At 38.5% G+C, this 17,548-nt stretch overlaps 1 protein-coding gene across 6 annotated transcripts in view; it reads right to left on the minus strand.

Annotated features, from left to right (window-relative positions):
• Positions 1-17,548, minus strand: part of elavl4 (ELAV like neuron-specific RNA binding protein 4) — a 93,915-nt gene that overhangs the window by 54,389 nt on the left and 21,978 nt on the right. For all 6 annotated transcript variants that reach the window (XM_037698105.1, XM_037698104.1, XM_037698101.1 and 3 more), the window contains exon 2: positions 5,593-5,679. In XM_037698105.1, coding sequence (XP_037554033.1) covers positions 5,593-5,679 — 87 coding nt within the window. The remainder of the gene's footprint in view (positions 1-5,592; positions 5,680-17,548) is intronic.

Genomic DNA, 17,548 nt, shown 5'->3' on the forward strand with positions numbered 1-17,548 from the left:
ATATATATATATATATATATATATATATATATATATATAATTACAACTACATATGAGTTTTATTTGCCATTATTTTTTTGCCATTTTTTTTTAAAGGCCGCGGTTTTAAGGTCAAATGTGTACTTGCCCCAATGTAAAGAAAACCTAAAAACTAAACAATTTCTATTGAATGTGCTTGCATTTTACTGACATGACATCTCAAACAAGCCAGTAAGGTAATGAGAAGTAGTTAACATCACATGCAGAATACAGTCTACATCTCTAAACATGAAGCACTTCTGAAACAAAGAGGAGAAACAACTAAATATTAATGACGATGGAACCGCCTCTCTGAATGGTTCACTGAAAGCTGCTCCGGTTTGTGAGAGAGGACAGCAACAGGAACAGCCCTTCAGCTGGAGGTTTGATGGCTGGTGCTGCTGCTGCTGTGACAGAGGGAAGTTTGTTTTTCCGTATGTGACTTCATAGAGCACCGCAGAATCAAAGAGTATCTCAGCTTTGTGTACATGTGAGGGGGAAAAAAAGCACATGGAAAGAAGTGCAAAGAGTCACAGGAGGCTGGCTGCACTTTGCTTTTCAAGCAGAACACCTTGTTATTTATTTAATGCACATGTTTATTCTGAGTCAACAGTATTCTTTAATGTATCAAGAGGCTATTTAGTTCATTGCAAGGCTTTAATTAAATGAGCGGCTTGTGTGAATGCACGTGTGTGTGTGTAGTTTGAGGACGGATCAGTGTTTTCAAAAAAGGAAGGGAAACAACTTTCTATTTCCAACTAAAGACAATCTAGAAAAAAGATTCTATGCACTGACACTAATTTTACCTAATGCTTTACCTTTGTGTGCTGAAGTGCAGTGATTCTACACAAAGATGATCTAAAACGTCTTTAAAAAGCCTGTCTATGTCTTTAAGAGCAGTTTGTGATACTAAGGCAGAAAGCACTTCACCACAACTTACACCACAAAATTGGGATCATGCAAACATTCTTTAATCTGATTGAATTAAATGCGTAAATTATATCTTAGCTCTCACTTTTCCCCTGTTCAACTACTCAGCTTTCAGTCTATTTTTATCTGTTCTTAAGTGCGAGCAGAAATGCTGCACTTGGAAGCACGACTAGTTCCAGCAAAGGAGAAACGACAGTCCTGTTTCTCTATTTCTGGATTTTCAAAAGACAAGGCCTGGTATTCTAATAATATAACTCAAAGCACAGTGTTATAATCTTAGTCCAGAAATAGTTTTCTAAAGAAAATTAGACACATTGTGTGCATGTGTGTTTTTGGCTTAATCACTTTTATTTGTGCATTTACAGGATCTGCATGACACGATGTTGGTTAGTATACTATATTTTGTCAATCAACTGGGCAATATTTGATAAGATAACATAGAGAATAAATAAAAAGATAAACGTTTTGGTCTCCAGAACATTTATATTCCTATTTGGGAAATGCAGTAGATTGAAACGGTGTCTCCTTTCTTATTTTTTTAATCAAGAAGAAGGTGTAGAAATGCACATTTTAACAGGTTTACCTAATGAAGACACAATGTGATCACCATATTGACTGTTTTCAGCAATTATTCATGTTTGAATATCTAGTGTTAAAACACACATCTTTTCCCTGATTTTAAAAGGTTTCCTAAAATTAAAATGCAGTTTTAATCATACTTCAATAAAAATGTTTGAGGATACAAACAAAAAGTGTCAAACACCTATCTGCTTCCACATGCTCTTTTCACCACACACATTAAAGCACACACTTCTATGCGTTCAGTCTATGGCTTCTGCAGCGAACAGAAGAGCACACACTCAAAGGCACACACACGCACACACACACACACAGAGCGAGAGAGAGAAAGAAAGAGAGAGAAAAGGAAGAGAGAGAGAACAATGGCTCAAGCTTACAGCAGAAAACAAACAGACAAGAAGATGTCTAAAAGCTCTCAAGATGAGAGCTGCATGCAAATTGTTCTTTTGACAGTATCCTTCCCTGCTCACTCACCACTCCACCACAACAGTGATACGGAGACAGACTGAGAAAGACGAGGGGAAGAACGAAGAGGGCGGAGAGAATATCATCTACTGCAGCCATAACAGAGTTGATTGGAGAGGGCCTTATTAAATCTGTTTACATTCCCTGCTGGGCTCCATTCTGTCAGAGAGACTTTCAACTCCACAGGATGCATTCTGAGGACTTTCGCTTTTTTTCCCCACTAAAATGGTTGCCTCTAATTAACAGGAACCTGCCGAGTTTCAGTAGCCATTTCTGTTTCTCTCCTCATCGCTGCCCACCAGCATTCGTGCTGCTCAGTGATCCTGCTCATGTTGGTGGAGAACACTCTGGCTGTCCCTGCTCGCTCACTGCGCAACTTGGCGCTAAGGACACAATTCACTGCATGTCCTGCTCACTGGGCACAACATACAACCCTCATTGGTACTTAGTCTCGAGTTATAATTTAACTCGAGACTAAGTGTGCAAGGTCCCTGTGTGATGGGACAGGCCATGGATTTTTGGGAAAACTATATTATTTTGGGGAACTTGCAACACAAATAGGAGAGTATTCCTTACAGTTGTAAGTAGGGGTGCACCGATCAATTGACTGGCCAATAAATCGACCCGCTGATATATCGACCCCGATTTCCTTAATTTTGGGAAATCGGAGATCGGCCAATACTTACACGAGAAACCAATTTTACCAATTTTTTGTAGTTTTAACAACAATTGTCTAAGACTCTACTTCCTCAGGCGGCTGAGGCGAGCTGGACGGGAAGCTCAGTCCTCACCTCCTTCTACAGGTGTGCAGTGGAGAACATCCTGTGCTCCAGCATCAACGTGTGGCATGGAGGCTGCACAGCTGCAGAAAGAAACGCTTAGCAAAGATTGGTGAAGGCTGCACAGAAGTCTGTTGGATTCAGTCTCCCCACCATCACAGACATTTACACCTCTAGATGCAGGAAGAGGGCCACTTGCATCATGATTGACCCCACTCACCCAGCACACACACTTTTTGCTCCGCTCCCCTCAGGAAGGAGGTTAAGGAGCATTAAGTGTAGAACCATGTAGTGAACCAGACGACCTCAAATATACCAGATGGACAGAGACTGTTATTTTCATTGATCTGAATAAGTCTGAACCATCTGATGAACTTTCTTTCTTGAATTAATCAAGCAGAAAAGACAATTCTTTATAATCATTACTGTCTTACAAATGTTTTGATAATCAAATTGTGTTAGTTCACTCAATGCTTTACAGGTTGAAAAGAACTACTAATTTTTATTTTACATAAACAGTAAGTAATGATTTTTGTTCCTCATTCAGAGAAGAAATCACCTGAATATGCCTTTCTTGATTTTCTGTCTGAAATGAGCAAGCTGTCGTAAGTATGTTAAAGGTTGGTTTTCGGTCAACTAAAATGTTTACCGAGAAAAATGTCATGTTTTACTATTTGAAAAGATTACAAAGTGTGAGACTCCACGAAGTCTGCTGTTGCTGCAATAATCTTTTCTGTATGTTGTAAACAATCCTTGACTTATGATAACATCTTACGTCACAAATCCACTCCTCTTTCTGGTCCTTCCACGAATCAGAAAGCTCTAAATTGAACAGGAAGTCGACCCAAATAAAATGTGGCAACTTCTCAGTTCAGGAGATAGAGAAGAGAAGGAATAGAGAATTATGGATTCCAGAATTCCAAGAGATTGAGAGTTCTGAGAGATGTTGGATTGGGAGCTGACAATAGGTCCGATAGTCTAACAGAATGAGAAGATTGAGAATGCAGTCGGTTCTGAAAGCTTCAGAGCAATGAAGAATCCAGAGGTTTTTTGGGGATTATAATTCTGTTTTGAGCTAATCAACGCACGACTTTCTGAAGGTTTGGTAGCTCTCGACGGAGACGCTGAAACGAGTCAGAAAGGAACTACATCCAACGCTGATTCATCGTCAACAGGTAGATGGTTCTATTTTGACCAAGTGTACCGTGAGAAGCTGAGATCGGACGGAGCGTGCAACTTCTGGTTAAACAGATTAAATCTCCCTCACATATTCCTCTGTAAGATAAATCTCAATTTACTCTTAAACTCACCTCTCTCTCATAAAACAGTACAGATATTTTTAGAAATGTCTGAAGCAAAGTCCTCAAATCACCGCCGAGTGATTTGAAGTTCATTTTCTGTGAAACTGTCTGTTATTATTTTCATATTTTGCCAAATTAATGTAAATGTTTGATGTTAAACTTTGATTTTGAAAATAAATGATTCCATTCATTTGATGGGTCAAAGATAAATAACGTCTCTCGTTCACATTTCTGTTAAATTCAATGCACGGCATTTACAGTCAGAAAAATGAAGAACTCGTGAATATTGTATGCATATATAATTCATATATTGTGTCATACAACAAGTGACACGTACCTCATGTACATCACAACAACCACTAGACTGAGGAACAGCTTCTACCCTGAAGCTGTTAGACTCATGAATCTCTAACCAGAATAATCACTGTGAAGAATCACATCATGTTGCTGCTGATCTGTTTCATGTTGCTGCTGATCTGTTTCAATGTTGCTGCTGATCTGTTTCATGTTGATGTGTTCATTCATGCTCATCTGCTCACACAGACTCATGTTCATGCTGCTGTTCGGCGTATTGTTTTTATGCTACTAGTGCTTAGCGTATTTTTAGTTAACATTTTTCTTAGTTCATATCTTAGATCTTATTACTGTTTTTTTTTTACATTTCATTGTTGGATGTAACTGGGACCCTGTGTGCACAATTTTGTTCCACTACATGTACCACACGTGGTGCAAATGACAATAAAGAAACTCTGATTCTGACTAAACTTCATATATATTTCAGAGCACTACCTCCTGGCCAGTTAAAACAATATTGTATTGTTTCTAGGATATTGTTCAAGGGTTTGTTTTGCAATGAAATAAAATTGGAAAGTTGAAGGTGCACTGTGACCTTACAACACAAAATCGGTACTGGCCAAAATTGGAATCGGCAGGTCAGGCTTTTTAGAGATGGGTAATCAGCCAGAAAACTACAATCGGAGCACTCCTAGTTGTAAGCTAAAAATACCAATTAGTGATGAACTTTCTCAAGCATAGCATCTTTAAAATAATCAAACAGACTTTACTTCAACTAAAAGGCTGCATTTATTTAGTTAAAGCATAAAAAGTGCACTGAAGAATACTATAGCTGAAAAGGATTTAGAGGGTATTAGAAGATAAAGAGAAATGAAAATGAGCAGCTGAATTGATCTGTAGACAAATATATATATATAAATTTATAAAAATTAACAAATATATACTTCTTAATAAGAATGCCACAGTATCTGCCTATTACTACCTCAAACATGAACACACAGCATTTCTCTCATGTCTGCACATCTTCCTGTAGCTTCCACCCCAGTTGTGCCTGCTGCACCCTGTCCATAGCCCCATCCATCAATCTGTGCTCCAGTTCCTCCTGTCTCAGTCAGCAGCATCACCAACCAGAGCGTATTTATGTACACAGTACAATATCAGATCATATCACTTCATGGCTGTGTAAAATGGCTGGGCCATCCATTTGGCAGCAGTTGTCTCCTTACCATCTTTGGTTGTGTCAGCAATCCCTTCTCTGCCCAGCCCTGGAGCTGTGGGAGCTCTGCCTGACGCCACTGTGTCTCTGTCGACCCCTATGGAGCGGAGCACAGGGAGGGAGGGACGCACAGCCCACCATCAACATCATACACTCACTTTGCAAGGTTAAGGTTATGGGATTGGGGGGTGGGAAGGATGCTGGAAATATATAGTAACTTGCTAAAACTAACACAAGGTATACCTTGACAGTCACCACCAGAGAAACTAAAACAAAGACCAGCAATTCAGAATTATTTTTATGGTTAAAATCAGTGGTTTCTCACTGAAAACTACAATTTGTTTCTAAGATATATGAAGAAGTGAATTTTAGGAATAAGAATAGATCACCTCATGAGCTGTTTTCAAGTGCCTTCTTTGTTGAAAGAATAAAACCTGCATGTATGCTGAAGCTGGCATATTGGTGTAGTGACTGCACTGACCTTGGCAGGGCTTATAATGAGGGTTTCCCTCTTACTCTCTGAGGGTAAACAAGAGTCTGGTTGAAAAGACAGAAATGCCACAAATGAGCAGGAAGTCTGTCCTCCGACTCTGCAGAGCAGGGGGCTTTAAATGCCTTTCAGCTATCTATGGATGCTACAACAGCCAATTTAGCAGGAGGGGAGGAAGAAAAGGAGAGATGACCTCTGCCTTTATTTAGTCCTTCAGAGAGATGAGGAGCGGGAGTGAGGGATCAGTTGGGAGGAGGAATAAAAGACAGGGGTTGAGTTATGGGAAAGACACTTCCAGTTGTTCAAAGGAAAGGTGAGGCAGAGGTGGGGGAGAAGAGACAGAGTCTATACATGCTCTGTTGTCAATGTGTCTTGTAAACTAAAACAAGAATGCATAATAGAAGTCTAAATGAGAGTGAACTGTCAGTTTGATAGGAAGGAAGAAGATGGGGGGGCGTAAAGGTCAAGGCAGAAAGGACATCCCTCTGCTGGCACATTTAAATAAATATTGAGAAATATTTGGGATGATCATATTAAATTATCAGTTGAGCTATTTTGCGTTTTAGGGTGGTGAAGGTCAAAAGTTTACTTTTGAATAGTGACTGGAAAAAAACTGACACGTGATTGAGCCAAATGGGCTACCATATTTACAATTTGTTTAATTTTCAATATTTTTTTCAAGATTTCATCAGATCCAAAGCCAGCAGCAAGTGTAGACAATACTAAGGATGGATACATCCTCTACACTCATGAGGCTAATAGAAAACAATACTAAAGATCCAGTGGTGTAGTCTACACTTTTGTACTGGGTATACTGTGCTTAGAAACCGAAGTACAGTTAGTACAATGTAATATTCAATTTATTTTGATTTTTAAGCATATTGAACATTTCAAAATTTCTCTGATGCTTATATTTGAATAAATGTACAACAAATTTTGTACAACAGTTGGTTTTGTATTAAAAACATGTTAATATAATTTATAAAACAGTGTCAAAGCAAAACATGGTCACGTATTAAATAGTAAGTACAGAAGTATTAATTATACAAAAAATAGGTTGAACCAATTCAATGTGTCTATAAAATGTTTCAAATGTGTTGACAATGACACATGCCTATATGTCACATATCGTTGGGCACTTTTAAATGAGTATCCTGTAATTCCCAAGCTTTTCTAATGGGTATACTCTGTACACCCACGTATCACATAGACTACACCACTGAATAGGTCTTGTTTAGCTGAAAATTATTTAAAGGGTACAAAATGAGTTTATATAGTTTACATATTAAAAATATTGTCCCATTCAATAAGTTTTAAGCTGAAAAAGCTACCCTGAAAAAAAAAAGTTAGGCAGAGGCGAAACAACATAAATCCATTTTCATATCATCGATAAACTTTACATATGAAGTCAGTGCAGAAGTGAGGACGTACTGCAGCAAGCAGACGGTGCAGCGTTTTGGTAGCATGTAAAAATGTGGTGATAAAAATGCAAGAAGCAGCAAGCAGATGCATATGAGTCTCAGTTTCAACAGCCAATGTGGTGCAGGGAAGCGAAATGTCGGCAAAATAAATGTTACATTTCTAGTCTCTGCAGCTCACTTTCCAAGCGCTTCTCAAACTGTTCGGTGCTCAACCATTCGATCCAAACAAACCTGTATCAGGTGACACACAAACTCCAGATACACACACACACACACACAGAGTTTAATCTTTCTTCATATCCTCGCTGTCCTTGCATTTATCACATGAAAACACACGTGCTGCTCCTGATAAAATCTGCAGTGCAATTACATTCACCGACCACTGAGATGAAAAACTGCTCATGGATACGTTTTCAATTATTCAGGGAATACATTTCAGTCAGCTCTCAGATGGTGGAAAAAGTTATTATATAATCAATACACTCTATAACACCATTAATTTTTGATGCCACAAAAGTGCTTCCTGTCTCCTCAGGCTTCCGGCCAGCGGTATCTGGGCACTGCAGTCGAAATAGGACGAGCTTTATCTGCCTACAGCAAGAAAGGGGAGTATACGTTTGCTTTTCCTTTAATGCTGGAAAGCACAGAAGAGACAGACTGCATCAAAGGTTATTGAAGTTTTCTTTTCACAAAGCCCCACTGTCTGCCATCTGCTGCAGATTCTGACAGAAAATTTACATGATCAAGGAGGCCTGCCTTCCTTTTAGCATTGCCAGTGTTGTTGCTCCTCTTCTGCTTTTAGCTGATAAATCTACCATTTTATTATTGCTGGCCTGGTGCAAGCTTCCCCTTCCACTTCTCCTCCAGAGCTTAGATAATCAATTTACCCTGAGTTGGCGAGGATGGATGGAGGACTGCAGAGTAGACAGTACGATGCAAGATCACTGATGGACAAACTGCCTGGCAGCTACAAAATGGAGCCAGCATGCAAGTATCTGACATGTTAAACTACGCCACCATCTTGTCTTGAGCATTATTTGCTCTTTGTCAGCTTAGAGTTGTTGTTTTTTTTTAAACAGACATTCTTTCAGTTGTTAAAGTTGATGGATTAGATAAGACAATTCCAACGAAAACGCCACCTGATCCTCAATTTTCAGCTGCTGTGATAGTGAAAATCACATGTCGTCCTTCATGCTACATGCAGAATCAAAGTCTTCCTGAATGAGAGTGAAGCTGTAGTTTATCAAACCGACTGAGACAAAGAGATTAATACAACTTTACTATCTCAGCTTCTCGGCCAGTCAAGTTCCGTGCAACGCTCTCTGCGCTATTGATTTTTATATTTTTTCTCCTCTCCCTTTCTTCCTGGTAGTCTCCCTCTCACTATCTCTCCACCTCCACCAGCCTCTTCCGCACTCCGAACTGTCCTGCAGGTCAGACGGATGCTGGGCCGGATCAATCAGGAAAAGTAATCTGGGACGCCTCATGCACGCAAGTAAACACACAGACACATCACAGGTACTGACACACACACACTTCCTCTGATGCACTCTGGCCTGCCTGCCTCCAGTCTCATCGATCTGCATCTACTTTACCAAATGGATTCTTCTATTCTATCCACCTCTTTTTTTTTCCATGTGACTCAGAATAATAAATGTTCCAGACGGTGCGAGACGTGCACGTAAGCAATTTTTCATTTAACTTTGGCTTGACTTTTTTTTTTCCTTCGGTCCTCCCCCTCCTTTCTGCTTTCTCTTTTGTGATGTTTCAGTCTTTCAGTGAGATCGATGCAGCTTTCCCAGATTCCCTGGCAGCCCCGAGAGGATCAGCACACGCTCGCCTAAGGTCAAAGGTCGGGAGATGACAGAATAGGGCCAATTTCAGACGGGCCTGCCTAACAACATTCACACAATAGAAAAAATTTACTTCTCACAGAACATTTTCTGCTAATAGCCCAATGTTCATTTTTAATGGCACATGTTAAGTTACACACACATATGATTCAGATCTACTTGGTCCATTTTTTTTAATCCTGACCTTTTATTAAAAAAGTTTTATTCTGCTTCATGGACTGTCAAAGTACATGAAAACAATCTAAGATACAAAGATCTGCAGTGCTATATACATAAAGCAAATAGTCCCATTTTCCCTCAGACACACACACAAACACATCCCCCCCCCCCACCCCCCGCACACACACACACACACCAGTCTCCTTTGCTGAGCCAAACTGTGGGCGGAACTGGAGCCATTTGTCCACTGGCTGAATCCCAACTCTGCACCAACGCATGCAGAAAATTGGTGAGCATCTTGACTCTAGAGATGACACTTCAATTTGTGCAGCTCCAGTGACTGATGCTCTGCAGTTCCTCCCTCATGGGGGTGTGAGATCAGCTGGACACCTGCCTAGCAGTTTGGGCAAAGCCTGGAGCATGAGGGACTGAGCCTTGGAAGTAAAGGCCTGGCCTGTCAGCCCAAGTCCCTGTCCTTTAGCCCTAGCCCTGGCCAGGCCTCTTCGGTCCTCATCACCCTTCTTCTACTGTCACTCCTGTGCCAGTAACAGTCCCTCACTTATTGCCTCTTACCCCTATTTCTCAAACTGCCAGCTGCAAGTCAATGCCGTGCCATTGTTTTCCCTCAAACAAAATCAAATCCCCATCAACAGCTTGTCAGACTTTGTTTGACTTCTCACCACTGCCACCTGCACTTCAATTTACAGCTCAAGTTAAATCGGTAAGATGTACTCTCTGTGCGTTGAGGTCTGTAAGCATGATGAAAGGAATAATCCATCTTGCCACTTAGTTAAGTAACGTTGGTAGATTAAAGAGACTAAACCACTGTCCTTTCCTTTATACCTTCTTCCCTAAATAAATGTACTTTGTAAATTAAGTTAAAAGTTTTAGCATAGAAAGCATCTAACCTATGGGCTTGTTCAATAAGAAATAACCATTTTCATTGTAGCGTTCATGCTTTGCCTTGATTTTCATTTTTTGGCTTAGACCAGGACAGTGGTTAGAAGATAAAGTCAGCAATGCTGGGAGTGCAACTGACACAGTAGCGCCATGTGCAGTGAGCGGGGACACCACCTCCACGAGTGGCTGGAAGGTGAATGAGGTTGTGCACCTGTGCAGGAAACCAGCCCGTATAGTGGAAATGCATGCTATCTTTCGCAAAATACACACTGTCGCACCATTGCACAGAACATAGAATAAATGTGCAGAGCACTCAGTTTCACTGTTGACCTGCAGACCTGTTACTGTGCCTGACTGCATGTGTTGGGTCAGAGCGAAGCTGTTCAGCAGTGTTGTGAAGAAGAAACTTAGAGAAGACAAGAGAATCAGAAACTTGTAACCCATTTTGACTGAACTCAATTTTCACTGTAATTCACAGTAGGAGTTCCAATTAAAACTGGTTTCAGGCTGGAAGCGGTTATATTGGATTTGTTGAAACAAGTACTTTAAAAAGCTATAAACAGCCTGAAGGTGTTATGATAAGAACAATACCTACAGCACAGCACTTCAGAGTCAGAGTCAGAGTCAGAGTTTCTTTATTGTCATTCGCACCTCATGTGGTACATGTGGTGGAGCGAAATTATGTACACAGGGTCCCAGTTACATCCAACAATAAAATGTATAAGAAAAACAGTAATAACATCTAAGATATGAACTAAGAAAAACATCAACATCAACATCATCTTCCACAGAGAACAAGAGACCGGCCTGGCTTCTGAGCAGAGGGGCAGCTCCACCTAATCTAATCACTGTTTCCCTTATCATTTTCATCTTTCACACGTCCTGATTGTTTGCGTACGTTTGTGTGCCCTGCAGCAAAGGCACACAGCTACACCACAAAGATACCAACTGACCGTTATACTCAAGAATTTGTTTTGCAACCCCGTCTGTTAATGTGCGCTTGGGCATGCTTGTATAATTTGATTATTGATTTGCTTCTGAGCCGGGGCTCAAATAATCTAATAGCTGTGAGGCAAAAGGAAAGCAGGTTGTCATCTGTCTTAATGAGTTAACAGTTTGATAGAGGCAATGGATAATTCAAAGGTACATACAGCTGCTAAAGAGGCAAACACGTTGCTGACAGAGAGACACACTGAGACTTAAAAGTTGGTTCAGACATTTTGAAGTGGATATCTAAAAGTACTGAAAATTTGTACTCAAGTATAAGTACTGTAACACTGCTTAAATTGTACTCATTTACAAGTCAAATTACTGGTGTTATAAAAATACTTAGGTAAAAGTACAAAGTAATTTTCTCAAAAACTACTCAGAGTATTAATGACTTTTTAACCAATTGATGTTTTATTGTGTTGTCAATAGAAGTCATTCAGTTTGATTTATTGTATATAACAGCTACATTCAAAGATCATTTCTCAGACGTTCAGAAGCTCCATCTTATTTTAATACCAGACAAACTAATGGCAGTGACAGTATTTAAGATCTTAGCATACTTAGCCAAACTAATAACCCACACATACAAACAATAAAACAGCAATATCATACAGGTAGCTGTAAAACCTTGTATACCGCAATATGATTTTTGAGATTAGATGCTGAAGTCTTGTAAGCTGTTATCACCGAAGAGATCAAAGAAAGTTTTCATCTGGACTCTGTCGCCTTTTCACCCTCTGTACATGAAAAATGCCTCCAGGTACGGCCACAGGCACTCGTCCTCAGCCTTTACCTCGTCATTTTCTCTGTTAACAGTGTTGTCCTCGGTCTCCATTTTGGCTTTTTCTCCAAATCTTCGATCCATAAATGATTCTCTACTCTACGGAGTTGTCCTTTGCTTATGTCATAGCACGTTTGTGATCTGAGATTCTTATTGGCTACAAAGATACAGATGAACGGTCTGAATATTCATTTAAATTGTGGCTGTACTCAGTAGCGGCTTCTGATTTTAAAAGTACCAAAGTAGATTACATGGTCTAAATGGTACTTAAGTATGAGTAAAATTACACACTTGAAAGAAATCTTCATAAAAGTACAAGTACCCCCAAAAAATCTACTTAATTACAGTAATGTGAGTATTTATAATTTGTTACTTCCACCCATGCTCTAAACTGAGGTGAATAAAAAAATAAATCTACAACAGGTAAGATAAAAATTCTTCATACCTTTACCGCAAAACTCAACTTCCAAAGATCTGAACTATCTGTTTAAGGTTTAGCAAGCAATAAAATGTTGCCTTGCACTAATAATTGTATAGTTAATTTAGAGTTTAACTTGACCATTTTTGATCGCACTCTTCTCAAACCAATTTAAAAAGATTAGATATTTTTAACTAAAAGATAGCTTCCTCTGCTGCAGCACGAGGAGAGAAGACACAAAAACCCATCCCATGTATTACAGCACAGCTAACAGCCGAGGCCTGCGGCACACCAGCTAAACCATTAACTGTAGCGTGCATTCAAATGAGCAGATAAATCCCCCCTACTGCTGTACAGTGCAGAGTAATTGAAACTGCCACAGGAGGCTATCTCTGCTCGTATACGGTGGCATATGCCATGGAGGTAATGTAGAAAAGGTGGTGCCTGATTGCTAGGAAAAAAATCTAAAACAGTGTTTACACCCTCCCCCCCAACCGCACAGTCTCATGTTTTCTACACTCAATGTAAATTTATCAGATCATGATCATGCCTGCTGTTAAGGTTTATCATGCTCGATGAGCACTAAGTATCACTTTCTTTGCATTTCCATCTGGTTAAAACGTGCAGAAAGGTGTGCAGTCCTCACTACTGGTAGCAATGACTGCGTCTTCTGTTACAATTAAAGTCCAGTTGTTTTTGTATTGAACATTTTTTTGAATGACTGCTTATATCACATTTCTGTCAAACATAACCAGAATTATTATATGTCTGAAAACATCAAGGAACTCACATACAAACAAAATTAAAAGAGCAAACAAAAATGGCTGACAAGTGGAAATATGCAGTAAGATATCTTTTTAACTGAGCCAAATAAGTCTTTAGGGTCTTTAAATTGGGCGGCCATATCATTATAAATTATTGATGATAACTCGATTATTAATTTTTATGGATTAGTGAATTGCTGAATTTTATATTCTGTTTGTACCATGTTTTGTGTTTCTTTCAAATGGAGAAAGACTTCATTTAAAACATAGAGCATTTTAAATGTTTTTTTTTAACGATGTGAAAAGGTATATTTTCACTAAAGCCCTTAAAAAAACTGGAACTTAACAAATCAGCAAATAAACTTCAAAATATTACGTAAAGTACCTTTCACATCCTTAGAGACAATTATGTGATTTCTCATGTAATGTGCAGGGAAAGCTGTGCTTTTATGTAAATGTTCTTTATTAAAAAAAAATTGTTTTCAAGAACATAAATTAGACTAGATGTTTTACCATTATGTAAAGTACCACAAGAATGCATTTTATTTAGACATAACAACCAGTCTTTATTGCCTGCATACTAACAATTTTATTGATTAGTTGTTTGCCAATTCAACCTCAGTTTTTGAAACACACGTCAACGTGATACGAGGATGACTTGCTCTGTAAATCCGTCTTGATTATATTTCACAGAAACTGTTCAAATAAGTGAAACCATTTTTAAAACTACTTAACAAGAGAGTGGATGAAGCATCTGTCAACTTTAGCCAAACAGGTGAACTAAGAGCACAAGAGCTAAAACCATTAAATCAACATATCTACCAGTCTATACATGTTATTGAATATAAATGGGAATAAACCTTAGTTTTTACTCTCACAAAAACAACTGTTTCAGCTGTCAATATACCTGTTCATACACTGCTTGTACACTTATTACTGATAAATTAACATTAGAGAGCCTTCAGCAAATTCTGATTGTTTTTTCTGCTTGCAGGATAAAATGTTAACATTGAGACAATGAGTATGGATTTGGATAATGTTAAAATCGCACCGTAATAACTGACAGGATATCCTGTATAATATCTAAACAAAATACATTAATTATAGGAATGTTTTTGCCAGCACAATGCTTCTAATGATCATCTGTATACTTCATCTTGTGTTCATATAAGTCTACCAATAGGCTCCAAATAAATACAGGATGAATAAAGTATCCATCTAAAATATGTAAAGCATTTATATTTTTAAATTCACGCCATAATCCACAGTTTCTGCAGTTAGTCAAAAGTTTTACAGTGATATAAGAGTTATTGCATTGTCTTGGTCTTTAATATGGCTATTTAATTCTTGCCTATTTAAATTCAGATACTGAGCTGTGCTGCTGTTGTTTGGCGTATTGTTTTTGTGCTATTAATGCTTAGTGTATTCTTACAGTAGTTTAGCTTATTTCTTAGTTCAGATCTTAGATCTTATGATTGTTTTTCTTTAAAATTTGTACTTTTGTTGGATGTAACTGGGACCCTGTGTACACAGTTTCATTTCCACCACGTGTACCACATTTGGTGCGAATGACAAAGAAACTCTGACTTTGAGGTTGTGGTTCATTCAAAAACATCATCTCACTATTTAATAATGAAATTTGAGTAGTTTTGATAGATACCAGTACATGTTATGATTTTAGTGGGAATCGTTACACACCTGCAAGGAGAAACTATGTTACGTGAGATTCTTTGTTTTAGGCCCAAACGTGTCTCTTACCAACCACAAAGCTAGCATTTTGTACTGTGTTTAGTTGCGCGTTGAATCTATAATTCATCCGGCTACAGAAATATATAAATGCTTAATGAATCAGAAGAGGTGTGGCCTGTCAAAAGTGTGACCTTGAAACGTCCTTTAAACATCACACAGCAACAGCGCTGGGACCAGTTAAGCTGCCAAAACCAAACAGGCAACATGAACACAAGCGCTCTAACTCGTACACTCAGCCTGTCTGCCTGCTGATGCTGTCCGCTGCTTTCTGTTCCCCCACTTCTTTCTTCCTTTTTTTTTTCCAGGGATGCAAAATGCAGATGAGACGAGTCAGCCGCTTGTGCACAGTCTCCGGAGAAACTGCCAGTCAAATTCAAACATCTGTATGAATACTAAAACACAAAGTGGAGGATTTGAGGGAGAGAGTGGATCGAAAAGAGGCAAGCAGAAAAGAAGATGGGGAAGCCAGTGTTCCTCTCTTCTTCTGTGGTTTTGACTGAACAAAGAGCCATATATACATGAATACCTCTTCCCATCCACTGCATTTTCCATCGGGATATTTATTCTAAAAAGCAGCGATGCACAACAAGGGATCGGTCTTGTGTTTGCTAGTGGGCTGAGGCGCTAACACTCCCCAGCTGATTATGTGTCTGTCTGTAGCAGTTTGAGCTGCTGCCAAAGGAATTAGGTCTAGTATTTGTGAATGCTGCTCCCCTCGCAGCAAAATGCCTCGCCATGCCTCTCAGATTTCTAGCTTTTTAAAAAGGAAAGATGAGACGGGAAGAAAAAAACAACATTTTAAATAAATGAAGGAAATCACTGTGGAAGCCTATTTAATTTTTAACGTAACCATTTTGCGAGTCTTCATGTGTGTTTAGGCTTTGCACAAAAGGAATATTTAAAAAAGCAAAGCGTGCTAATTGGGACAGAGATTTTTACAGCGGCTTCTTATTCAAACAGGCTTTTGGCTCATTAAAGGTTTCAATCCCGCTTTTGTGTAAAGAAAAGTGGAAAAGACTTAAAGATAAATAATAATTTTTGCTAAATCTATCCTGACACTGTTCCACCATAAAGCTGATGGATATTATGTATAAGTTATACTGAAGCAGTCAAAATACCTCCTGCTTATTATGTACGTAGCTCTCCACTGTCAAAACATGACTAAATAATCTTGCACTTTGCTACAGAATTTTTTTTTTTTTTGTATTTTCAGTTAAATACAATATCTATCATGCTATGTACAATATTTATTTAGCTTAAAATTTTAGCATTAACCTAATTATTTCACAAACTAGTGTAAATACTATTGTGGATTAAATGTTAAAACTGCATATTTTAGGATCCACATGGAAATATTTTAATTTTCATAATCTTTCTTTATAAGTGGGGTGTCAAACACCACTGAAGAAAAGGAACATTCATATGTTTATGCATGACTTTTACATTCACATTACAAATAAAATCCAACTAAAAGACATTTTCATCAACTATATCTTTTCATTCACATTAAACCTACACTTTGCAGCTTGTTGTTGCCGTGAACGTGATGCAGGCTCATTTATCTCCATGCATATACTGTTATAAACAACAGAACAAGAGCATAATCACACAACTGATCCGTGTTGATCCTTCCTGTGCTCATCTTACACACAATTGTCAAAAAGCTTTCAGAGAAAACAACGTCTTAACACAAAGTGTTAAACAAAGCTAAATGTCATTGTGTTTACAACTTGACCCAAGTTTACTTTATGAAAGTCAGTATAATATGCCAAGGAAACGCTTAATCTACACCTGGCAAACACAAATAACAATGGCCACCTTTTACTTATTTTAATTATTTGTTTGTATATTTGTTATCACACTAATTATGCACCATTTTGCAATTTACTCCTGAACGTAAATAACTATATAGTGTGCAGAAAAGCATAAAGAATACGAAGCTGGCTAAAGTTCTTTTTTTTTTTTAAAAATCAGTAAATCAAAACAGAACTCATGTTCACATGATTGAACTCAGTCTTGTGAGTCTAATAATTGGCTTGACATCTTTATGAAGAGGTAGACTTACAGCTTTAGATGTTATATTAGTCTGAAATTATTTTTTTAAAGTGTTATTAACTTATAATTACTATGAAGTTGTGGACTTCTTTATTTTATTACTGACTTATTTCTACAATCTTCTTTTTTCAGCTGTTCCCTCTTCAGGGGTTGACACAGCAAATTATTCTTCTCCATCTCACTCACTTCAACTACCTCCATGTCCTCATACTAACTGCATCCACATGTGTTCTCTTTGTCTTTTTGTCTTCGGTGCACCATTCAAAGCACATATCCTCATTGTAATCATCTCATAATTATCCATCCATCCATCCATCCATCCATCCATCTAGCCATCCATCCATCCATCCATCCATCCATCCATCCATCCATCCAGCCAGCCATCC

Source organism: Nematolebias whitei, chromosome 3, assembly GCF_014905685.2.
Source record: "Nematolebias whitei isolate Nwh7 chromosome 3, NemWhi1, whole genome shotgun sequence".
Lineage (NCBI taxonomy): Eukaryota > Metazoa > Chordata > Actinopteri > Cyprinodontiformes > Rivulidae > Nematolebias > Nematolebias whitei.